This window comes from Syngnathus floridae, chromosome 10 (assembly GCF_059516105.1).
Source record: "Syngnathus floridae isolate MCC-2025c chromosome 10, RoL_Sflo_1.0, whole genome shotgun sequence".
Lineage (NCBI taxonomy): Eukaryota > Metazoa > Chordata > Actinopteri > Syngnathiformes > Syngnathidae > Syngnathus > Syngnathus floridae.
The window spans coordinates 13,470,060-13,490,000 of record NC_142422.1 but is presented as its reverse complement, the minus strand read 5'-3'; the positions used below and the strand labels follow the sequence as shown (position 1 = coordinate 13,490,000).

At 48.4% G+C, this 19,941-nt stretch overlaps 1 protein-coding gene across 2 annotated transcripts in view; it reads left to right on the top strand.

The window, feature by feature from the left end:
* Positions 1-19,941, top strand: part of LOC148392609 (nectin-2) — a 74,041-nt gene that overhangs the window by 37,723 nt on the left and 16,377 nt on the right. Inside the window, exon 7 of one of the 2 annotated variants that reach the window (XM_088386703.1) lies at positions 3,534-5,781. The exons of the other annotated variant lie outside the window; for it this stretch is intronic. Coding sequence (XP_088242829.1) covers positions 3,534-4,072 — 539 coding nt within the window. The 3' untranslated portion in view covers positions 4,073-5,781. Of the gene's footprint in view, positions 1-3,533; positions 5,782-19,941 lie in introns of those variants that run through there. 2 annotated transcript variants of the gene reach the window in all.

Below are 19,941 nucleotides of genomic sequence, written 5' to 3'. Positions count from 1 at the left end.
CAATTTGGGTCCATTTGGAGGAAAAGGGGGGGCCAAGTTCACGGTGACGTCATCGCTAGAAATGAAATGCCCATATCTCAGAAACGGAAGCAGCACGAACAAAAGTCTTTGCTGCACAAACCAGCACAAACGAAGCACAAACGAACGGTACCAATTTGGGTCCATTTGGAGGAAAAGGGGGGGCTCGATGACGTCATCGCTAAAAAATAAATGTGTAATATCTCCGAAACGAAAGCAGCACAAACGAAAATTTTTGCTGCACTAACCAGCACAAACGAAGCACAAACGGACGGTACCATTTTGGGTCCATTTGGGGGGAAATGGGGGGCTGGATGAACTCTGGATGACCTATAAAATAATCGTTCTTAACTAAAAAACCATAGCAGCACAAACGATGATTTTTGCTGCACAAACCGGCACAAACGAAGCACAAACGAATCAGACTATTTTCCTTAAATTTTGCGAGGTTGGGGGGGCCAACTTCACGCAGGTGTCAAAACCTACGTACAAAGATTAGAACTTGTTGGCGCTGTCATCTTGGAAGTTTTTTTTTTCTTCTTTTTTTGCCACGTCCTCAATTTTGAATTTCAAAAAACAGCACTTTGGCCTTCCTAGTCTTTTTTTTCCAATTCATATTAGATTAGCCCACCATACAGGTAGATGTTAAATTTATAGGGTGAACCCATTGTTTAAAAGCACCATTAAAAGTGAATGAAAACTGAATATTTCATTTTGATCCAAAGCCTTATGAGGCAAAATAAAAGCCAAGTGACTTGATGCGGCATTAGCTCACGAAGCCCTGCAAGGTCACGATAGATTATGATGTTCATCAGGGCTGTGGACTCGGTCGGATTTTTGCACCGAGTCCGGCCTCTTGACCACCGAGTCCGACTGTCCATTTTTTCTGTTAATTCATGTGACTGCTTAGTATTTATTCAAGGCTAATTTAGATCAAAATCAAAATAATGATATAAGCTGGGTGACATAATCATCCTTGACATTGGTACATAATGTAAACATTAGCCTAAGTGCAATTCAACGTGGCCGCATTGATCGTAAGCAGGGCTGTGGACAGTATTCCTACGCGCATTCTCAGCAGCATGATGAAAATAAAATTGAACGTATTTTTTTTTTTATTGTCGAGTCCCCGAGTCCGAGTCCGGCAAAAATGACCGAGTCCGACCGAGTCCGAGTCCCCGAGTCCGAGTCCACAGCCCTGATGTTCATTCAATTCATCTTGTATCAATAGTGTGGTTCTCTTGGTCGCTTGGTCAGATTAGGTGGCGATATCTCGGACTCGCCAACTATTGAACTCAGCCGGTTGTAGTCAGAAACTTTACTTTGAAAGCTTCTTGAATCGAATGATTCTGTTTTGAATGCACGCTAAGCCATTTAGTTTGGATGTCATTTTTTAATCCGTTGCCTCCCAGCGAACAGAGTAAATCCACACAGGTCATGTCGGGGTCAGCGTGTGGACAATGGGTTGCACGCCGGGCATCTGGCCGGCTTCCTGAGCGGCACCGAAGAGCCCCGAACCCTTGGCACGCAAAAGCTGCCGCCCGCCCGTGCCAAGCCGCACACGCTAGCAAATCTCCTCCACTCTTGTGCCAATTGAAGCGCATCTGCTCTAGCAGATTTTCCTAAAGGCAGAGCAGTGGGTGCGGAAAGCGCAGGAGCAGAAGAGTTTCACACTTTGACGTTGTCTCGTTGGGTGCTGCACCACAATTCGACGGGTCAAGCCATTAACCTTCATGTCTGTGCGAAGGATCATGTCGATAGCAATCTGGATCATTTTTTTCTTCTTTTGAAGAAAGGGAAAGGGAGGTGACTTTGAGGGGAACGGAGAGGCTGTGGCTTTGCATCTGTTCAAAGGAAGCTCGCTCGCTTGAGCAAATTAATTGAATGGCTTCACTTTTTCTGTTTGGACAACACTATCTGAGTTTACGCCAAGGCTGTCCTGCATTTTGAGTCTTTCTGCTGTCAAACGTCCTTTTTAAAAATATTGCGACAACACGGGAGAGCTAAGTATGACTTGAGCGACGCTTGACGAGTCACGCGGGAGTTCCGGTTTTGCCGCCACCGCTTCTTCTCTGCAGTGTTGACGTGCTGGAAGAAAAACTACAGAGTGAATGTCAGCGTCCTCGCCTGTTGGGATTCCGAGTGGACTTGAAGAGGTTTCTCTTTGTGATTCCACCAATCAAATGGACACTGTTGGCGGGAGGGAGAAGGGAGGTGCTGGTGGCGGGGAGTGGTGCATTTCTGCTGTGCTTCTCCTTCGGGCCTTCCAGGAGGCTGTCATTCCGCTGCATCGCTTTGTCACTCAGCCTCTTCCTTCACCTCCTTTTCTTCTTCATGTAATTCCCTCTGCTCCATTCATCACAATCAACCCCCGCATGGCCTCCACCTGTTGCGCATACACACGCATGCACCAACATTGCCTGCTCTTGGGGCTTGTAACATGCCCCCACCCCCACCCCCCTCTCGGACTCTTCCACCGCCTGGGCTTTGTGCTTAGCAGCCGGCAGTGGTGGCAGCCTTGGACCCATGCTTTGCGGTTGAAGGGCAAAAGTGTCCGAGACCTTTTAGAGTGAGGCGGCGGTGGCAACGGGGACAGGGGCACTTGTGAGGCAGCTGTGGGAAATGTCAGGCTAGCGAGGGGCTAGCCGGATATGCGCCACTTGACCTGCGTGGGCCGACTCAGTTCTCGCGCTTGAAGCTTTTATTTTTTAACTTTTTATTCTATTTATTGTATTATTATTTTTTTTTATCTTTTTGCACTGATCGGTTGGCACTTTTTAAATTTCGTTGTACATGTGTGCCAATGACAATAAAGATCTATTCTATTCTAAAATACTCTATTAACACCCCCGCATCAGGAAGACATCTGACCTAGTTGAGCCTGCGTGCCTGTCCGTATAGTTTGGCATTATTTGAACTTGCCGCGCAAAAGCAACAGTTGGCACTTGCTTACTCATGAAGCAAATTCGATCGGGCCAGATTTTGACGTAAGAAGGCATTTTATTCCGATGATGACATAAACTTCTGCTCGCTGCCGCAGCGTTTGTTATCCCCACCGATCACAAGTTTTGCCTTAGCGAGATCTGCATTTGGACTTTTTTGTTTTGTTTGTGGTCAGTTTAGCATCTGGCAGCTTAAAACAATGGAACGGTGCGCTATGATCTGAGATTGGGCACCATCGAAGTGACGAGTCAGGAAATTAAACCGTATTTGCTCAAATGGCGACGCTTGCGTCTTTCTACACACAAAGACATGGAGCGAGTGCTCCGCAATGTTCTGCAAATGCCCATTCATTCCATCTGAGGAAATCTGTTTGAAACAAAAGTTTTAGCCCCTGTTTTTGCCTTCCACATTTTGAAGTTGCCACATTGACATGGGCCAATCCCTTTCCTCCACCGGTGCTTCTCTCCCTTTTCCGCTTTCACCCTTGGTGTCGGATGGCTTTCTTCCTTGGCACAATTCACACTGGTCTTCTTCTCCTCCCCTTTTCTCTCCCGCCCTCCTCCCTCCCGCAGAGCCTTCAGTCAACCCGTCCAACGCCGGCGTAGTGGCCGCGGTCGTGATCGTCTCCCTGCTGGCTCTGCTCTTGGTGGCCGCCCTGGTGGCCGTACTGATGACCCGCAACCGGCGCCGACAGAAGGGCTACCGGGCCGACGGCAGCGCCGACCTGAAGGCACGCATATTCGGCGGTGGCAAGAACGGCACGGGCGGCGCCAGCAACAACAACGCCCCCATCTACGTGTATGACGACAGCTCGGCCCACCAGGGTGAGAAAAACAACCACAACGGCAACGGGCGGCTTGAGGTGGTCACCGCCACGCCCACCGCCCAGGACATCCTACTCAGCGGCGAGCTGGACGACGCAGAGAGGAGAAAGTTTGACGAGCTGGAGGAAGAGGAACGCTATGACCGCTTCGCCAGCGGCAGCGCAGCCCCCATCCTGCAGCTACGCCCGGCTGGCGAGCAGCACGAAATGATCGGAGGCTACCTGGACGACGACATGGAGTCCCAGCGTGACGGCTCCGTCATCTCTCGGACTGCCGTTTACGTTTAAAACATGGAGGAAGCCAGGAGGAGGAGGAGGAGGAGTCCTGGGGATTTTTGTGCCTCCGCTGGATCGAGAGGAGACAACCAAACCACACAAAATAGAAATAATTGTGTGTTTTCTATATATGCTGTTAGTAATCATGGTGTCATGACTGGAGGAGGACATTGTGAGTGGCCAATGACACGGATGGCAGAGATGGAATCATGTCCTCGCCGAATGGTCTCAGAGCTGCAGACGATTCTCTCTGGCGTACGCCGCAATTGAGCCCTCTCGCTTGTTGTTCTCGTGTTTTTTCTTCCCTGTTTTTGGGAATCCGTCACGCTGAAACGAGCGTGGTTTCGCTTCTCGTGCCGGGTCTGAAGATGCTCAAGTGCTTGCGAGAGGGTTTGTTTGCTGTCATCCGTCGTCTTTGCTTTTTCCACCCCATCAAACGTCTGGATCATGTCCGCGTCGTCCACGGCCATCGGATTGATTGATCTCAACTGAAAGAGAGTCTGAATCCGATGCAGATTATTTTCCTGAAGAGAAACACTCGCGAGGCTTGGCACCTTTGATTCTGTGGAGTTCGTTATCCACCCGAATATTTCAAAATAAGAAATATTGTTGATCATCCTGTCAGAATCTGCCAGTGGGTGTCGAGGGCGAGTAGCCGGTGGAGGGATGGCGTAAGGCACGGCCGCATTAGCATGTGTAGATTTTGCACTGAGATCATGCGATATTTTTCTCCATTAGCGAATGCCATTAAGTGTACAGAATTGATTGAGGGACGTAAAAGCTTTGCGGCCGGCCAACTTGTATTGACTAACAGGCATCGCGCGGCCAAATGGCCCTTTATGATGCAGCTGCGGGCCCAATTGTCTCTCGACTGTTAATTCATCTCGCTAAAGAGCCACTGGAGGCTCTCCCGGCCGCACTTGCCATTTAGCCACCGAATTCTCCTGACCTGCCGATCAGCTTTTCTTGTGGCGTGCCGAGGCCCGTTGCCAGGTCAAACGCAGACTAAAGCGGCGCCCGAGGCAGCGGTGACTGCATTTGGGCTTTAAACCTCAAATAACGGGAAAGAGCTCATGTTCACAAATGTTGCTTTGCATTTGCGACCGCTAACCTTCATGAAGGTGGTGAGAGGACAGGCAGGTGGTGAGATGAAAAACCCTGCTCGCCATAGTGCAGTAGTTGAGTCAATAATAGTCGCCACAAATCCGATGAAAAGGAAGTGCGACCGGCGGTGCCTTTTTGTACTGTGCAATCACGTATTCTTACAAACTAGTTTGGAAGCTCCAAAATGTTGCCCACAGGACCTTCGTAACCAGAGGACACGGGACGAATGCTAAAAGCGTCTGCCAGTGAGACTTTTTGAGTGGCGAGCGACCGGTTGCTAGACGGCCGTGTGACCGTTATATACATTTCACCACAACGGCTTACTTAACACACAGATCGAGCGCCAATGCAACTCATTTCCAGCTAAAGCACCACATGTGATTTCCCACAGCCATCTAAAAGCCAAAAAACAAACAAAAACAAAAAAATCCAGATGTTATTTTTACACTTGCGCACATGTGTGTGTCACTGCTATAAAAAAAATGCGTGCATAAATGTGTGTGTAATATTAGATGGATGAAAATGGCAACAGTTGGAGGGGGGAGGCAAACACTTGGTGTACATTTTTGGTGTTGAGGTATCTGTGTATACAATAAATTTAAGCATCTTTATTTTTATTGTGAAAAACATTTGGATATTTATGAACATGTAAATATCAAGCAATGTGGCGTAATGTAAAGGGAAAGTCCTTGTGAATGTACATTTTTTAGAGCGCGACAGCTTTTGTTTGCTGAATTTATGCACCTCTACCCTTTTTATTTTCTCTCCCGTTCCGGCAATTCAACACAATAAGCACAATGTCGTTTTGCATGATTGGCTCTCCGACGTAGACGTCGTGCACCTCGTGAACAAAGCGCACGCACGCACGCACACACACACACACACACACACACACACACACACACACACACACACACACACACACACAGTCAAGTCTGGAAGGGTGAGGGACTCCATAGGCCAGCCTTTTTTCACTGTGCAAAAAAAAGGAAAACAAAACAATTGGCAAAGCAAACTTGTTGTTTTTGCTGGCGAGAAACAGTCGCCCACTCGCAAAAGCCCACCAGCCACTCTCATTCTTCTCCGCAGCCGAAGTGCGATCCACACGCCTGGTACCGGCTGCCGCCTGACACCAGACTGCCTACACACATCCAAAGCAAGACTTCTTGTGTCTCCTTTGCTGGGTGCTTATGTTAAAACTTTTATTTGGCCAGTGGCTTGGAAAGAGTCCGATTTGTGCCCTGCGCTTTGCTTTCCATCACCAAAGTAATTCGACCATTGGCCGAATTCTGGTGGAAGGCCTTTTCACCCAGGCTCGTCTTTTGCTGTACTCTTGGCATGCGTGTTGCTCTTCAGCGGGCTAGACGAAGCAATTTTTGTCATCCTCACATAGACACAAACCTAACTAAATATTGGACATTGACGATTGTTGGCCCCAACGTTTTGAATAAATCACTTACGACGCAGCACTTGTTAACTCATCTGCCATTCATGAAATGGATATTTGATGTTGAGACTGGACTGACTGATTATGATCGACAAACTGTGACGTTAATGTTTTGTCACAGCCATTAGCTACTCGTAAGTCTCACGCCATTCATAGAATCAACATTTGATGGAGATAAAATTGTTTGAGCTCACTCCTCTTCAATGCTAAGTTTGCGTTGATAGCAAGTGGCACCACGAAGGACTCCTCTGACATATTTGATGTTGGCGCATTGTTACTGAAATCTGAAAGGGAATATATTGATATTAACATTTTGTCACATCACTTGCGGATGCTAGCTTATCCAGGTTAGCAAGTGGGTCTAGCAACTTTACATTATGGCTAGCACCTTTCTGTCTTTTACTTGGCGTGCTTTCCTGCTCGTCTCTTTTCGGTTCTTTTATTTCTGATTGAATTGCTTTTGTTGGATGATTTGGTCAAAAGTAAATGCTTGATTTTTTTTTTTTTTTTTCCTTCCATGTCTTATTACATATAATAGAAGTGTGCGCACCATCGTATCAAACTTTTTGTCCGCAAACATCTCATGACTACAAAGCCTTAACATCCTCCATCTCAGCTGTGGAAATAAATAAAAAATCCCTTGTAAATAGTATAAATATATAGATAGTATGTAGCAGAGGAGAGGGGTCAAAAAATGAAGTCCTAATTTCTGGTGTCACGTTTTGTGTTGCTGAGTGGCGGCAAAGCATGAAGGATGGAATTTGTTTTGCTTTACTTTTGCGGTGCTTTCTCATTTCAACTCTTTGTGAGTGCTTTGTTCTGGACTGCCAAAACGCTGGCAAATGTGCTTCGATACAATTTGAAATGTACACGCGTAGCAGAGCAGCAGTCCTATTCCCAAATGTGCTTTTTATCGACTGCGCTGTGGAACTTCTTTCTTTCGCCTGTTCTCACTCTTTTTTTTGTATTTCTTTTTTTTTAAATATTGATTTTTATTTTTTTCGGGCAGGAGATAAATGATCGGGGGTTGACGCAAACGGGTGATTTAGACTGGTTCCCGCTGCTATTGTACTGTCTTTATTCTTTCATACTCGGTTGTTATTATTAAAGACATTGATTTTTGAAGTTTAAAAGCCTAGTGTGTCTTTAGAACGCCGCGGACCAAACAGGAGCCCTGCTCATTGATTCTCTGCAATTGAATTTACCGATTCATTGGTGGGGGTATGAGACCCTTTGTGTTGCCTTTGTGCGTCATCTGCCTCTTTCAGATGGAGGTTCCGCTGACCCATTGCTATGCAAAGCATCCTTAAATGGACACCTCTCTTGTGAGCATCTTAATCACTGAGCTTGTCCTCCACATTCAAAAAGAAAGGCCTCCCTCAACCAATGGACGAGCATTTTCTACTTGCTTAAGTAAACGCCTTCCTCAAATAGACGTTTTTTTAATCCTTGGGTGCATCATTCGTTCTCCTTCCAATAAATGTTCACCAGATAAACAGCGAGCGCCTCCCTCAAATCCAAGTCAGCAGATGTGTCATTCCCATGGTAAACACAAATATGCTTGAGAAAATGAATGGCAGGATTTGCCTGTGTGTCAGTGGTCTGCATGTGCGTCATCCATTTGTTAAAAAATAAACGTCTCCCGTCTCCCAACAGGAAAACAAAGCTCGTTTTATTTATCCCACCCTGCCTCATTTGTCCCCACTCTCATTTCCTGCCGTTTGTCTGCCTTCAACCTTGATAAATGTGTTTGCGTGTAGGTGATAACGCTCTTGTGAGTGCGGCAACAGGAGAAGCCATTTCGAAGTTTATTACCACCTTTCTCTCGTTTGTCCACGTCGCCCCGCTTTGGCCGCCAAGTCAACGCACCGTCCTTAGCGAGGCAAAGTTAGCTGTCAAGTATGCGCCCGTGTGGTCGATCGCTCGACGGTGATTCCGGACCGCTGTGCCATGTTTTGCCGTGCGCTGTGGCATTTTTCTCATGAAACTATTTGCCGAGGTTAGTAAGTGCTGCACGAATGGCCTTGACATAGAAAGGCTGCATTGTTGGGACTTGATTAGTGGGTCAAATGTTAACTAGAGATTTGCTTTGGTGGGCCAGTCGCTTTCTGGTGATGACGCCACCACATCGTGGTCGTTTGCCCACTGCCGGTGCTGGCTACTTTATCTTTTGTCTTCTGTCAATGCGCAGCTATTTGCTTGGGGTCCAGGGCCGCCATCTGCACACTCCAATTGCTTTGGATGGAAGGCCAGTGACTTCTAAAAGGGTTTTGTCGCTAGCCTTTGTTTGGCCAAAGCTGAATGCATGGCATGAAAGCCTCTGAGCGTTTGTGTGTTTGCCGCAGACAAAGGTGCATATCTGATGTAAACCTCTATAGCATAGAGTAGAACCTGTAACCCCTCCCACTACTAGCACCCATATTGTGAGCCTCAGGCAGCCAAGCTGGATCTGAAGCCAAAGTGACAGCAGTAGCACCAATGCCTCCCTTCTCCAATCAGAAAAACTGACCATTGCACAGCACCTCTTAATTTTCACTTGAAATCACGTCATCTACATAAAAGCCCTCCTAGATGGCCTATACTGCAAATGAATAACTAAACGCCCCCGGCCACTATGCGCAGAAATGCATCGATGGCAACTGCAACCGCAATGTTGTTTGTGTGTTTGCATCCTCGCCCACTTAGCGCTGATAAGAGCTAAGACAACGGTCCTTCCTTAGCTAAACCTTTGACCCCAGACTCGACTAACAAACCTCTGACTCTGGCCTGTTTTCTTGGATGTGAGCGCCCCTCCTTCCTTTGCAGGGATTAAAACAAATATCTGCCGTGACCTTAATGATAAGAGCCGAGTGGTGCGTCTTTCCTGGCGAGCAAGAAAAATGCTTTGGCGCTCACTTTGTTGCCCGAGGCGGTGAATCATCAAATATTAAGACCTGTCTGTCTGGCACTTAAGTACAAACGTGGTGCTTTGCGTGGAACCACTCATCCGTTTGCCTTTCCATGGATCTGAAATGGAACGCTAGGTGTACAGTAAGGCGTCATTCCAATGCCGGAGCAGTGTCTCGATTGATGAATTGATCACTGCGGCACGTTCTTCCTAAATGTGGACCTAGACGTGAATTCATTAGCGGAAGTTTACGCTCCCTTTTTGTAATTTGGCTAAAGATGAAACATGCCAGCGAGCTCTGGGCGTGAGTTGTCTGGCTGTGCTGCTGAGCCTTGAATATGATCAATGTGTCAACGTCCTGGTGGGGGAAGATGCCGGTCCGACCTGGCAGACCCAAACGCTCTGTGAGGGTCTGCTGGGAACGTCTGGCAGAATCTCCTGTCAGGAAGAGCTTCAACTCCCACCTCCGGCAGAGCTTTTCCCACGTCCCGGGGGAGGCGGGGGACATTGAGTCTGAGTGGACCATGTTCCGCGCCTCCATTGTTGAGGCGGCCGACCGGAGCTGTGGCCGTAAGGTCGTTGGTGCCTGTCGTGGCGGCAATCCCCGAACCCGCTGGTGGACACCGGCGGTAAGGGATGCCGTCAAGCTGAAGAAGGAGTCCTATCGGGCCGTTTTGGCCTGCGGGACTCCGGAGGCAGCTGACAGGTACCGGATGGCCAAGCGGAACGCGGCTTCGGCGGTTGCTGAGGCAAAAACCCGGGCGTGGGAGGAGTTCGGTGAGGCCATGGAGAATGACTTTCGGACGGCTTCGAGGAAATTCTGGTCCACCATCCGGCGTCTCAGGAGGGGGAAGCAGCGCAACGTCAACACTGTTTACAGTGGGGATGGCGTGCTGCTGACCTCGACTCGGGACGTCGTGAGTCGGTGGGGAGAATACTTCGAAGACCTCCTCAATTCCACCTACACGCCTTCCATTGAGGAAGCAGGGCCTGGAGACTCTGAGGCGGATTCTCCAATCTCTGGGGTCGAAGTCACTGAGGTAGTCAAAAAACTCCTCGGTGGCAAGGCCCCGGGGGTGGATGAGATCCGCCCGGAGTTCTTAAAGGCTCTGGATGTTGTGGGGCTGTCATGGCTGACACGCCTCTACAACGTTGCGTGGACATCGGGGACAGTGCCTCTGGATTGGCAGACTGGGGTGGTGGATCCCCTCTTTAAGAAGGGGGACCGGAGGGTGTGTTCCAATTACAGGGGAATCACACTCCTCAGCCTCCCTGGTAAGGTCTATTCAGGGGTGCTGGAGAGGAGGGTCCGTCGGGAGGTCGAACCTCGGATTCAGGAGGAGCAGTGTGGCTTTCGTCCTGGCCGTGGAACAGTGGACCAGCTCTACACCCTCGGCAGGATCCTCGAGGGTGCATGGGAGTTCGCCCAACCAGTCCACATGTGTTTTGTGGACTTGGAGAAGGCGTTCGACCGTGTCCCTCGGGAGGTTCTGTGGAGGGTGCTTCGGGAGTACGGGGTGCCGAGCCAACTGATAAGGGCGGTTCGGTCCCTGTATCACCGATGCCAGAGTCTGGTCCGCATTTCCGGCAGTAAGACGGATTCGTTCCCAGTGAGGGTTGGACTCCGCCAAGGCTGCCCTTTGTCACCGATTCTGTTCATAATTTTTATGGACAGAATTTCTAGGCGCAGCCGAGGCGTTGAGGGGGTCCGGTTTGGGGACCTCAGCATCGCGTCTCTGCTTTTTGCAGATGACGTGGTGCTGTTGGCTTCTTCAGGCCGTGATCTCCAGCTCTCGCTGGAACGATTCGCAGCCGAGTGTGAAGCGGTCGGGATGAGGGTCAGCACCTCCAAATCCGAGTCCATGGTCCTCGATCGGAAAAGGGTGGAATGCCCTCTCCGGATCGGGGATGAGATCCTGCCCCAAGTGGAGGAGTTCAAGTATCTTGGAGTCTTGTTCACGAGTGAGGGGAGGATGGAGCGTGAGATCGACAGGCGGATCGGTGCAGCGTCGGCAGTAATGCGGACCCTGTACCGGTCCGTTGTGGTGAAGAGAGAGCTGAGCCAAAAGGCAAAGCTCTCAATTTACCGGTCGATTTACGCTCCTACCCTAACCTATGGTCACGAGCTATGGGTCGTGACCGAAAGAACGAGATCTCGGATACAAGCGGCCGAAATGAGTTTTCTCCGCAGGATGTCCGGGCTCTCCCTTAGAGATAGGGTGAGAAGCTCGGTCATCCGGGAGAGACTCGGAGTAGAGTCGCTACTCCTCCACGTTGAGAGGAGCCAGATGAGGTGGCTCGGGCATCTTATCAGGATGCCTCCTGGACGCCTCCCTGGGGAGGTGTTCCGGGCATGTCCCACCGGTAGGAGACCCCGGGGACGACCCAGGACGCACTGGAGAGACTATGTCTCTCAGCTGGCCTGGGAACGCCTTGGGATCCCCCGGGATGAGCTGGATGAAGTGGCTGGGGAGAGGGAAGTCTGGGAGTCGCTCCTAAAGCTGCTGCCCCCGCGACCCGACCCCGGATAAGCGGAAGAAGATGGATGGATGGATGGATGGTGTCAACGTCCTAATCGTCAGCTGCGGGCACACGCCAGCCGATATTCATCACCTGAAAACAGTCATTTGTTTCTCCCCAATGGTTTTGTTGGTAAAGGTGTCATAATTACATGAGTCTACTTAAAGCGGCTTCTTTCAAGATGGAAGGATGCGCGATGGATCAAGCCACATTTCTTGCCACAATGATCAGCGGGCGGTGCAGCAATAGCCTTGCGTGAAAACTCTCCTCCCCTGAACAAAAAAAAAATCCACCGTTCAATCCATCATTCCAAACGACACTCCCGAGGAGTGAAAATAATAAAAGTAACTTGTTGTTGTTTGCCAAGGCCCCGCGGTGCCTCATCGATCGAGCTCGCCGAGGCAGACATGACAAACAGACGGGAATTTGTCCTGTGATCCGCAAGCAATTGCTCTTACCTACCTCCTGGAGTCTTTTTTTGTTCTGCTTCTGACTCACTTTTTGCTAGGCAGTCTTTTCATCATGGGCCATTCTGTTTGAGTGACAAACTAGGTTTTAGCACTTTGGCAAAATGAACAATCACTTGATTCATCTGATTATTTCAATGTTGCACATATGTTGAGACAAAATCAACTATCCAACTATGTATGAAACCATTTTCAAGCAATAGAAGAGGGTTCTTGCATGTATTTATTTTTTTAATTTGACCGCTAGCTTGAATGTGTCATTGAAATTGGAGCGCAAATGTAAGAACTCACAGGAAATTTGAAATGCTATCACGCCCGCCGTCTAGCAGCAAACGATAACATCCGATCTTGGTCCTTCCTGCTCACACACGCACACACGCAAGCAGTGCAATATACAAACTGCACAGGCTGGGTGTTGAGCGAGAAAAGGGGGAAGTGGATGCTCCTGTTTCCCCTGGAGACCCGCGCTTCATCACAACACCGATGAAGGGTAAGCGGTTATACACGTGAAAACGAGCTATCAAGGATAATACAAAAGTATAACGCAGACAAGTATACGGAGTAGGTCACTCACCCGAGCGGTTAGTTGGTCATTCTTTGCTGAGGAAAAAGAATATATGCCTGGGAGTATTTTCATATGAGCTGTTGATGTCTCGGAAATGTTTTGAATTGTTTAATGATCTGTCTCAATGTTTTGTTTAGCCAATAGTTTAGCCTGCTTAATCAATCTGGATCAGATGCTCTTGTGGGTGCTCTAGCAAAAGACGGAGATCGACAAAGGCATCAAATTGCACCTATGAGATATGCAGAATGAGGGGGGCAAGAGAGGATGACGATGCGGATGCAAAGGGCAAAGTGGAGCACAGGGAAAGCGTCAGAAGGCTGATCCAAGTGAAAAGACACGACTCGGAGAAGAGCGCGGGCGAGAAGAATGAGTTGCTGCAGCTGTGTTGATTTAGCCTCTCACTGATCTGATTGTGCGTGCGCCGATGAGCTGGGTAAATAAGTCCTGTTGGGAGCTATCTGATGACACATAAAATGGTTTTGTGGCGGCTCCATTATTTGTGTTCGTTCCTTCAAAAATACGTTTCCTTTAGAGAAAAAGGGGCCTCCCACGTGCAGTATGGAAGTCCGATAAGAAAAAACTGCCCAGTGGAGAACTGCTGGATTCTGTCCACAATTTAGGGAGCGCGTTATCTGCGCCTCACGGCAAAACCCTTTGCCAATCATCTGTTATCCAATTTACTCACTGCGTGCTTGTTAGATTTCTTCAGATTTAGGAAAATGCAAAGACACTGAAGCAGAAATTAGACTTACACAGATTGGTTGAGTTCAATCACAATTCTTGTTCAAAAAGCTCTGTTTTCAGGAAAGTACAATACAGCGCTGGGCCCTTCAAGAGCGGAAAGTCTCCATTCAGAAAAGGCAAAGTCCAAGGTTGTTGGATCAGTTTTATATTCAGTAGCACATTGTGGGCCGAGATTGATGGGTGATGAGTCTTCGGGGTGGGGCAAGTTCGAAGGAGAGTCTGCTTGCATGGGAGTGGTGCTGATTATGGGCGATTCGGTGTGGAGGTGGGGTTCTGTTGGTGTGTGTGTGTGGAGGGGGGGCTGTTGTCTTCCTTCCCGTCTTTCGGCCTTGGCGATCATCTTTGGCCGAGTCTTTGGGTGGCTCCTTCTGGCACCTGCTGGTTTTATCTCCACGTGACCTTCCTGTGAACATTCTTCTCCAATCTTGGACATACACTGTTGTACCTCATTCTTATTCTTTTAATTTTGTCATTTTGTACGAAATTATGTTAGCTTTTGGCTGTGACATCATTAATCTATTGCTGTTCTTTTGATACATCATGTCTTTGCTTATTCTTACTTTAATCATGCTTCCAACCGTATCTTTTCTTTGTTAGGCAAACTATTTCCCTCTGTGCAGAGCGTTCAGTAGTAATCAAAAACTGGCGTCTAGCATTAGTCAAAACATAAGATACAATCAAGTACTGAACGGTGAAGACGACTCTGGTCGTGTCCATGATTCAGAGAAAAAACATCAGGCATGCATTACACAGTTCCTTAAGGGTCATTAAGCTATTTAGGCAATCTATCAAAAGTCATTTGTTATTTCAAAGTGCTCAGAAATATATCAGATCATAAAGTTATAAAAACTTTTCTCATCACCACTTATCAAAAATGTCTAGTTATGTCTTCTTTATTGATTTGGTGTGTAGGTATAATTATATGCTTAAAATGTTTCTTTTATTTATTTAATATGTGAATATACTTGTCTGCTTATGTACTTTATTCAATGAGGTTTGAGCATATCTGTTTTTGTAGCTAGGCAGGACCTTTTGTATTTTGACCCCATTTCCTGCAGAACCACTTGTGTCTCTCTACTCGAGAGCACAAAATACGATGCAAATCTGCCCTTTGCCACTTTCTGACTCACTTACCTTGATTTTGTTTGTGTTACTTTCGTTTTTAGTAGCCTTGAACGCAAGACTTTCTTTCTTCCACACATATAAACATGAAGTTCCTCAGCAGCTGAGCTTATGATTATGATAGTTGTGTGTGCGTGCGTGGCGAGCAAGCAAGCATCTGCAGCGTACTTCCACGAACAGCATCACGACACACTCGACGCTCCCCAGCTGACGACGCAGCCGTGCCTCAGACCAAATATTTGAAGAGTCTTCATCTTCATAGTCCATCTTTGATTCTTGGCGTGTGTGTGTGCGCACGTGTACAGCCACAAACGGCTGACTTATCACGTGTGCTCGGTAAGCGCTGCCTGTTGAGACGGTGAATTAAACAGCAAGTGCATTTGATGTGCAAAGCACTTCGGGGCAAATACACGCAAAATCAGACAAATGCTACACATGCACACGCACACACACACAGTAGCAGCTTGGACGCGGCATCAAAATCATTTCTGTCACACAATCTATTCTTAGGACCCGCAACAATCCATGCTTTGCCTGATATAAATCTTTTATTCTGATTCACGCTCACACACACACGCACGCACACACAAACACGCATACACAAACACACACACACACAATCCCTCGTAGTCAAAGGGCATTCACATAATTTTCTTAGTTTTTTTATTTGGCAAAACAAGAGGATTTGTTGGCGGTACGTCACATGATGAGGAAAACGAGCCCTTTGGAGGTGATACACTAGCTGCCGGTGTACCACACGGATCATAGCGCACGCAGAGCAGAGCCATTGCAGAGAGACCACATGTTGGAGCGCTCAAAGCCTTTTCACACTGCACTTATTTTTCAGGGCCGAACTGTGCCGCCAGCAGGCCCATATTTGGACCTGCTTGCATAGCAGCCAGTGAGTCTTTTCCTACTCGTTGGAGTTTTGCAATTGGGCGAAATTGACGTAGCGACTGCTCTCCAGCATCGCCAAGGTCACGGCTCACCCGTTGCTTTCATTTTTTTAACCTGGATTGCACAATTGAAATCTATGGCGGCACAAAGAGCACATTTTGGAGAAGAAAAAAAAACCGTTATGCTCCATTTGAAAAAAAGGTTTCTTACTGTGTGTGGAATGATGGTTACCTCCACTGCGCTTTCTTACCTGATGGCGGAAGAAGTTTGAGCTGTCTAAGTGAGGTGTTTGTCTCAAGTGGATGATGCAGTGGCCACCATTAGCCACAGATACGTGTGAATTTGCACTTAAATAGACTCTGCGTAAAATCCCTCCCTTGAGGTGCATCATGGGGGGGTCGGGGCTTGGGTGCATGATATTTAATGGTGAGTTGTGGCCCACGTGCTGTGGAGGCAGGCGAGGCTATACGTTTACTATATACGTACATGCAAATACTGAAAAGAGTTAAAGGCGTGTGCGCGCGCGCGTTTGTGTTGATGTAACGAGCCAGGCCTTAAATTACGCAGGTTGAGCTGTAGGGTGAATTTTGTAACACTTGACCTGTTTTAGTGAGTCATTTGCGCGGAGGGAGGGAGAGCGAGGCGGCGGAAGATTGGGGGTGAGTGACAATGAGACGAGATGGAGAGAGGTGGGGGAGGAGCAGCCTTATCTCAGGGAGCCGTCACTCGTCCATCTTTTCGCCTTTTCCCGTCTTTCAGCTCGCCACCTCGTGAACCTTAAAGGCCACCGCCATCAAACACGCACGCACGCAGGCAGGCTGGCGCTTTGAAATTGGTGAATATCAGGCCCGGCTAATGTACGTCTTCGCCTGGCTATGCGCTCACATCCATATTCATGTTTTCTTTTTTTTTTTTTTCTTACTTTAAATTCCACTGGAGGAGCTCAGCTTGTGCTCTTGCGGCCTGTAGGAAGAGTTTAAGCCTCATATCTGCATCCCGGGCTACTTTTCCTTTGACGTTTATTATCCGTCTTTTACTGGCACCCCCCCAACCTCCCACCCCACCCCAGCCGCCCTCTCTGCGCTTAGATGACTTATGTATATTTGACTTATGTTGGTTGGACAGTGTTGGGTGTCACTTTTGTCTCAAGAACACACAACTATCCAAAATGGTGAGCAAGCGCAGCTCAAATCCAGTCGTCAAGCCGATCTGCCGTGTCCAAATAAAAATCTCAAGCCGACCTTCTCCAAATCTGCAGCTATCGTGCCAACAAGCCAGCAGTTTGTATTGTCTCATCAACAAATGAGGCGGTGTGATTATTGACACATCCTTGTGGCAATCTGAAACAAGGTGAGATTTGGCCTGCATGTGTTACTTCCTTAACAAGCTTAACTTTCTCCACCAAACAAATGTTTTCATTCTCTTGTTTTTCCATGAGAGATGGCCACTTATTTGTGATTATTATTCTGCACACAAATCATCCTGACAGCTCTTATCCCATCTAATAAAGAGGCTTTGCACTCTTTTACTGGAAGAAGCATTCTTTACCTTTGCAAATACCGTATTTGCCGGTGTACAGGTCGACTCGGTGTATAAGTCGACCCCCTAAAATTCGACGGAAATTTACGATTTTATGATATATCCTTTGTATAAGTCGAGCTCAATTGTTGCATTATATTAAACTTCAAAATTCAATATGCGAAATTTATTGACGAAATGTGTTCAAATTCCGGGAGGCCGTGCGCATGCGGCTGTTTATAAGCACCGCGGAGGAGATCGCGGCCGGCGAGCTCGCGCACGCCGCCCGGCACCAACGGGAGGCCGGAAATAGCTCCAAGCCGAGCGGATCGGCACTTTATAAGCACCGCGGAGGAGATCGCGGCGCCTCATTGGACTTCCAGCGGCCGGCGAGCTCGCGCACCCGCCCGGCACATCCGGGCGGCCGTGCGCACGAGCCAAGTGGCCGAAAATAGCCCCCGCCGAGCGGATCGGCTGTTTATAAGCACCGCGGAGGAGATCGCGGCGCCTCATTGGACTTCCAGCGGCCGGCGAGCTCGCGCACCCGCCCGGCACATCCGGGAGGCCGTGCGCACGAGCCAAGTGGCCGAAAATAGCCCCCGCCGAGCGGATCGGCTGTTTATAAGCACCGCGGAGGTGGTCGCGGCGACTCATTGGACTTCCAGCGGCCGGCGAGCTCGCGCACCCGCCCGGCACATCCGGGAGGCCGTGCGCACGAGCCAAGTGGCCGAAAATAGCCCCCGCCGAGCGGATCGGCTGTTTATAAGCACCGCGGAGGAGATCGCGGCGCCTCATTGGACTTCCAGCGGCCGGCGAGCTCGCGCACCCGCCCGGCACATCCGGGAGGCCGTGCGCACGAGCCAAGTGGCCGAAAATAGCCCCCGCCGAGCGGATCGGCTGTTTATAAGCACCGCGGAGGTGGTTGCGGCGCCTCATTCGACTTCCAGCGGGCCGCGCACTCGCGCACGCCGCCCGGTTCAAATTTTCTAAGTGCAACGCACAATGAGATGCATGAGAAACGGCCTTGGTTACCATCACATTTGAAGCGATGAATACGAAGTTAAATTTTATGACTCGGTGTATAAGTCGAGGTCGATTTTTTTCGGTCGATTTTGGATCGAAAAAGGTCGACCAATACACCGGCAAATACGGTAAGCCTAATGTCAGTGCTGTACATAGAAGTCGAGAGAGGAGCTGATTGCTCAGGTGACTGCAAAGATTTATGCATGGCGTCCTGATCGGCTTTTGAAAATCCATTGGATGGGCACATAAGACTCGTCTCGCTTTGACTTGGCTTTCTCGCCCTCATTGGCTTGCTTTTCCTGTCTGCTGGCATGCCATTGAATGAATCTCAAGTCATTTTTTCTTACCATCTTCTAATTAATTGACATGTACACACCTGGATATCTTCATCATACATTTTGGAAGAACCTGCTCCAATGATTGCTGTGATGTTCCTTTCCATTTCAAAATGTGACATTTCAAGCCAATTTGATGGGGTGCTCGTTAGGTGAGGCATCGTGTTCCTCCCGGAATATTCATCCTCCGTCGCCGTCTCATTTGCACCTAGACGTTGGCTTAATTGCAACGCGAGGTGCTCCAACGCTCGCCTATCGCTAAAGCCACAGAATCCAAAAATAAAAGCTAACGGTAAGCACAAGTGCGTGCCAACAAAAGATTATTTATTACCTTTGATCGCTGGCGTTTGAGATGACAGAGATGGCGGGGATGGCCTAATTAGCCAGAAAGTACAGCGCAGACTTACCAGAGCTTTGATGGATATGCTGTCGCCGGAGCAAGTAACACAGCAACCTTTAACAAACGAAAAGAGAAAATACTCTTTCAAGACATCGAACAGAAAAGAAAGCGTGTGCAATTTGCAACGGAATTGGCGCAATCAGCGCAACACAGGTGTAATGATGTGAAATGTTGTTTTGTGGCGGCGTTGAATGTCAAAACGGCGTTGCCATCCATCAGCACATTTTGCTCTCTCTCTTGCTGACATTCTCCAAAGTCTCCATGTGGCTGATGGAGTTTCCTTTTTCGCCCTCTCTGTGTCTTCCCTCCCTAATTCAGGTGATCTTAATGTTGCCTATGTAATGTGCCTCGCTGTAGCTCCGTGTATCAAATGAAAGAGAACGCAGGTCGTGTATTTTGTTCCTTGGAATCTCCAATTAGCTTAATACGACCAATGAATTCAAAACCTTATTGTAAATGGGCTAACGAATAGCATCGGTGTGGCACCTTTAAAGTGGTTTAACAAAACAGATATTTGAACACAAACGGCGTAGAAAATATCCAACAGGCGCATATTCTATTTTCTCTGCAAAAATTGATACAGCTTCTCGAGTCAGCAGTGGTGAAACTCTTCTTTGTTTGCACCTGCGTTCATAGCTTCTCATGCTGAATCACAAACTGTGATGTCGTTTTCAAGCACGAAACAGTTGCATGTTAAGACAAGAAATCCAAATAGAGTAAATGGGAGGTCTGTTAGGGTTTCAGACAAGATGCAGCGCTGCGGAAGCTGCTTATCTCCTCTTCAAAATTGGCATTCGCTACCCCAACACCAAGCAGTCAAGCAACCCAGAAGATGCGCGTTGACGCCCAAAC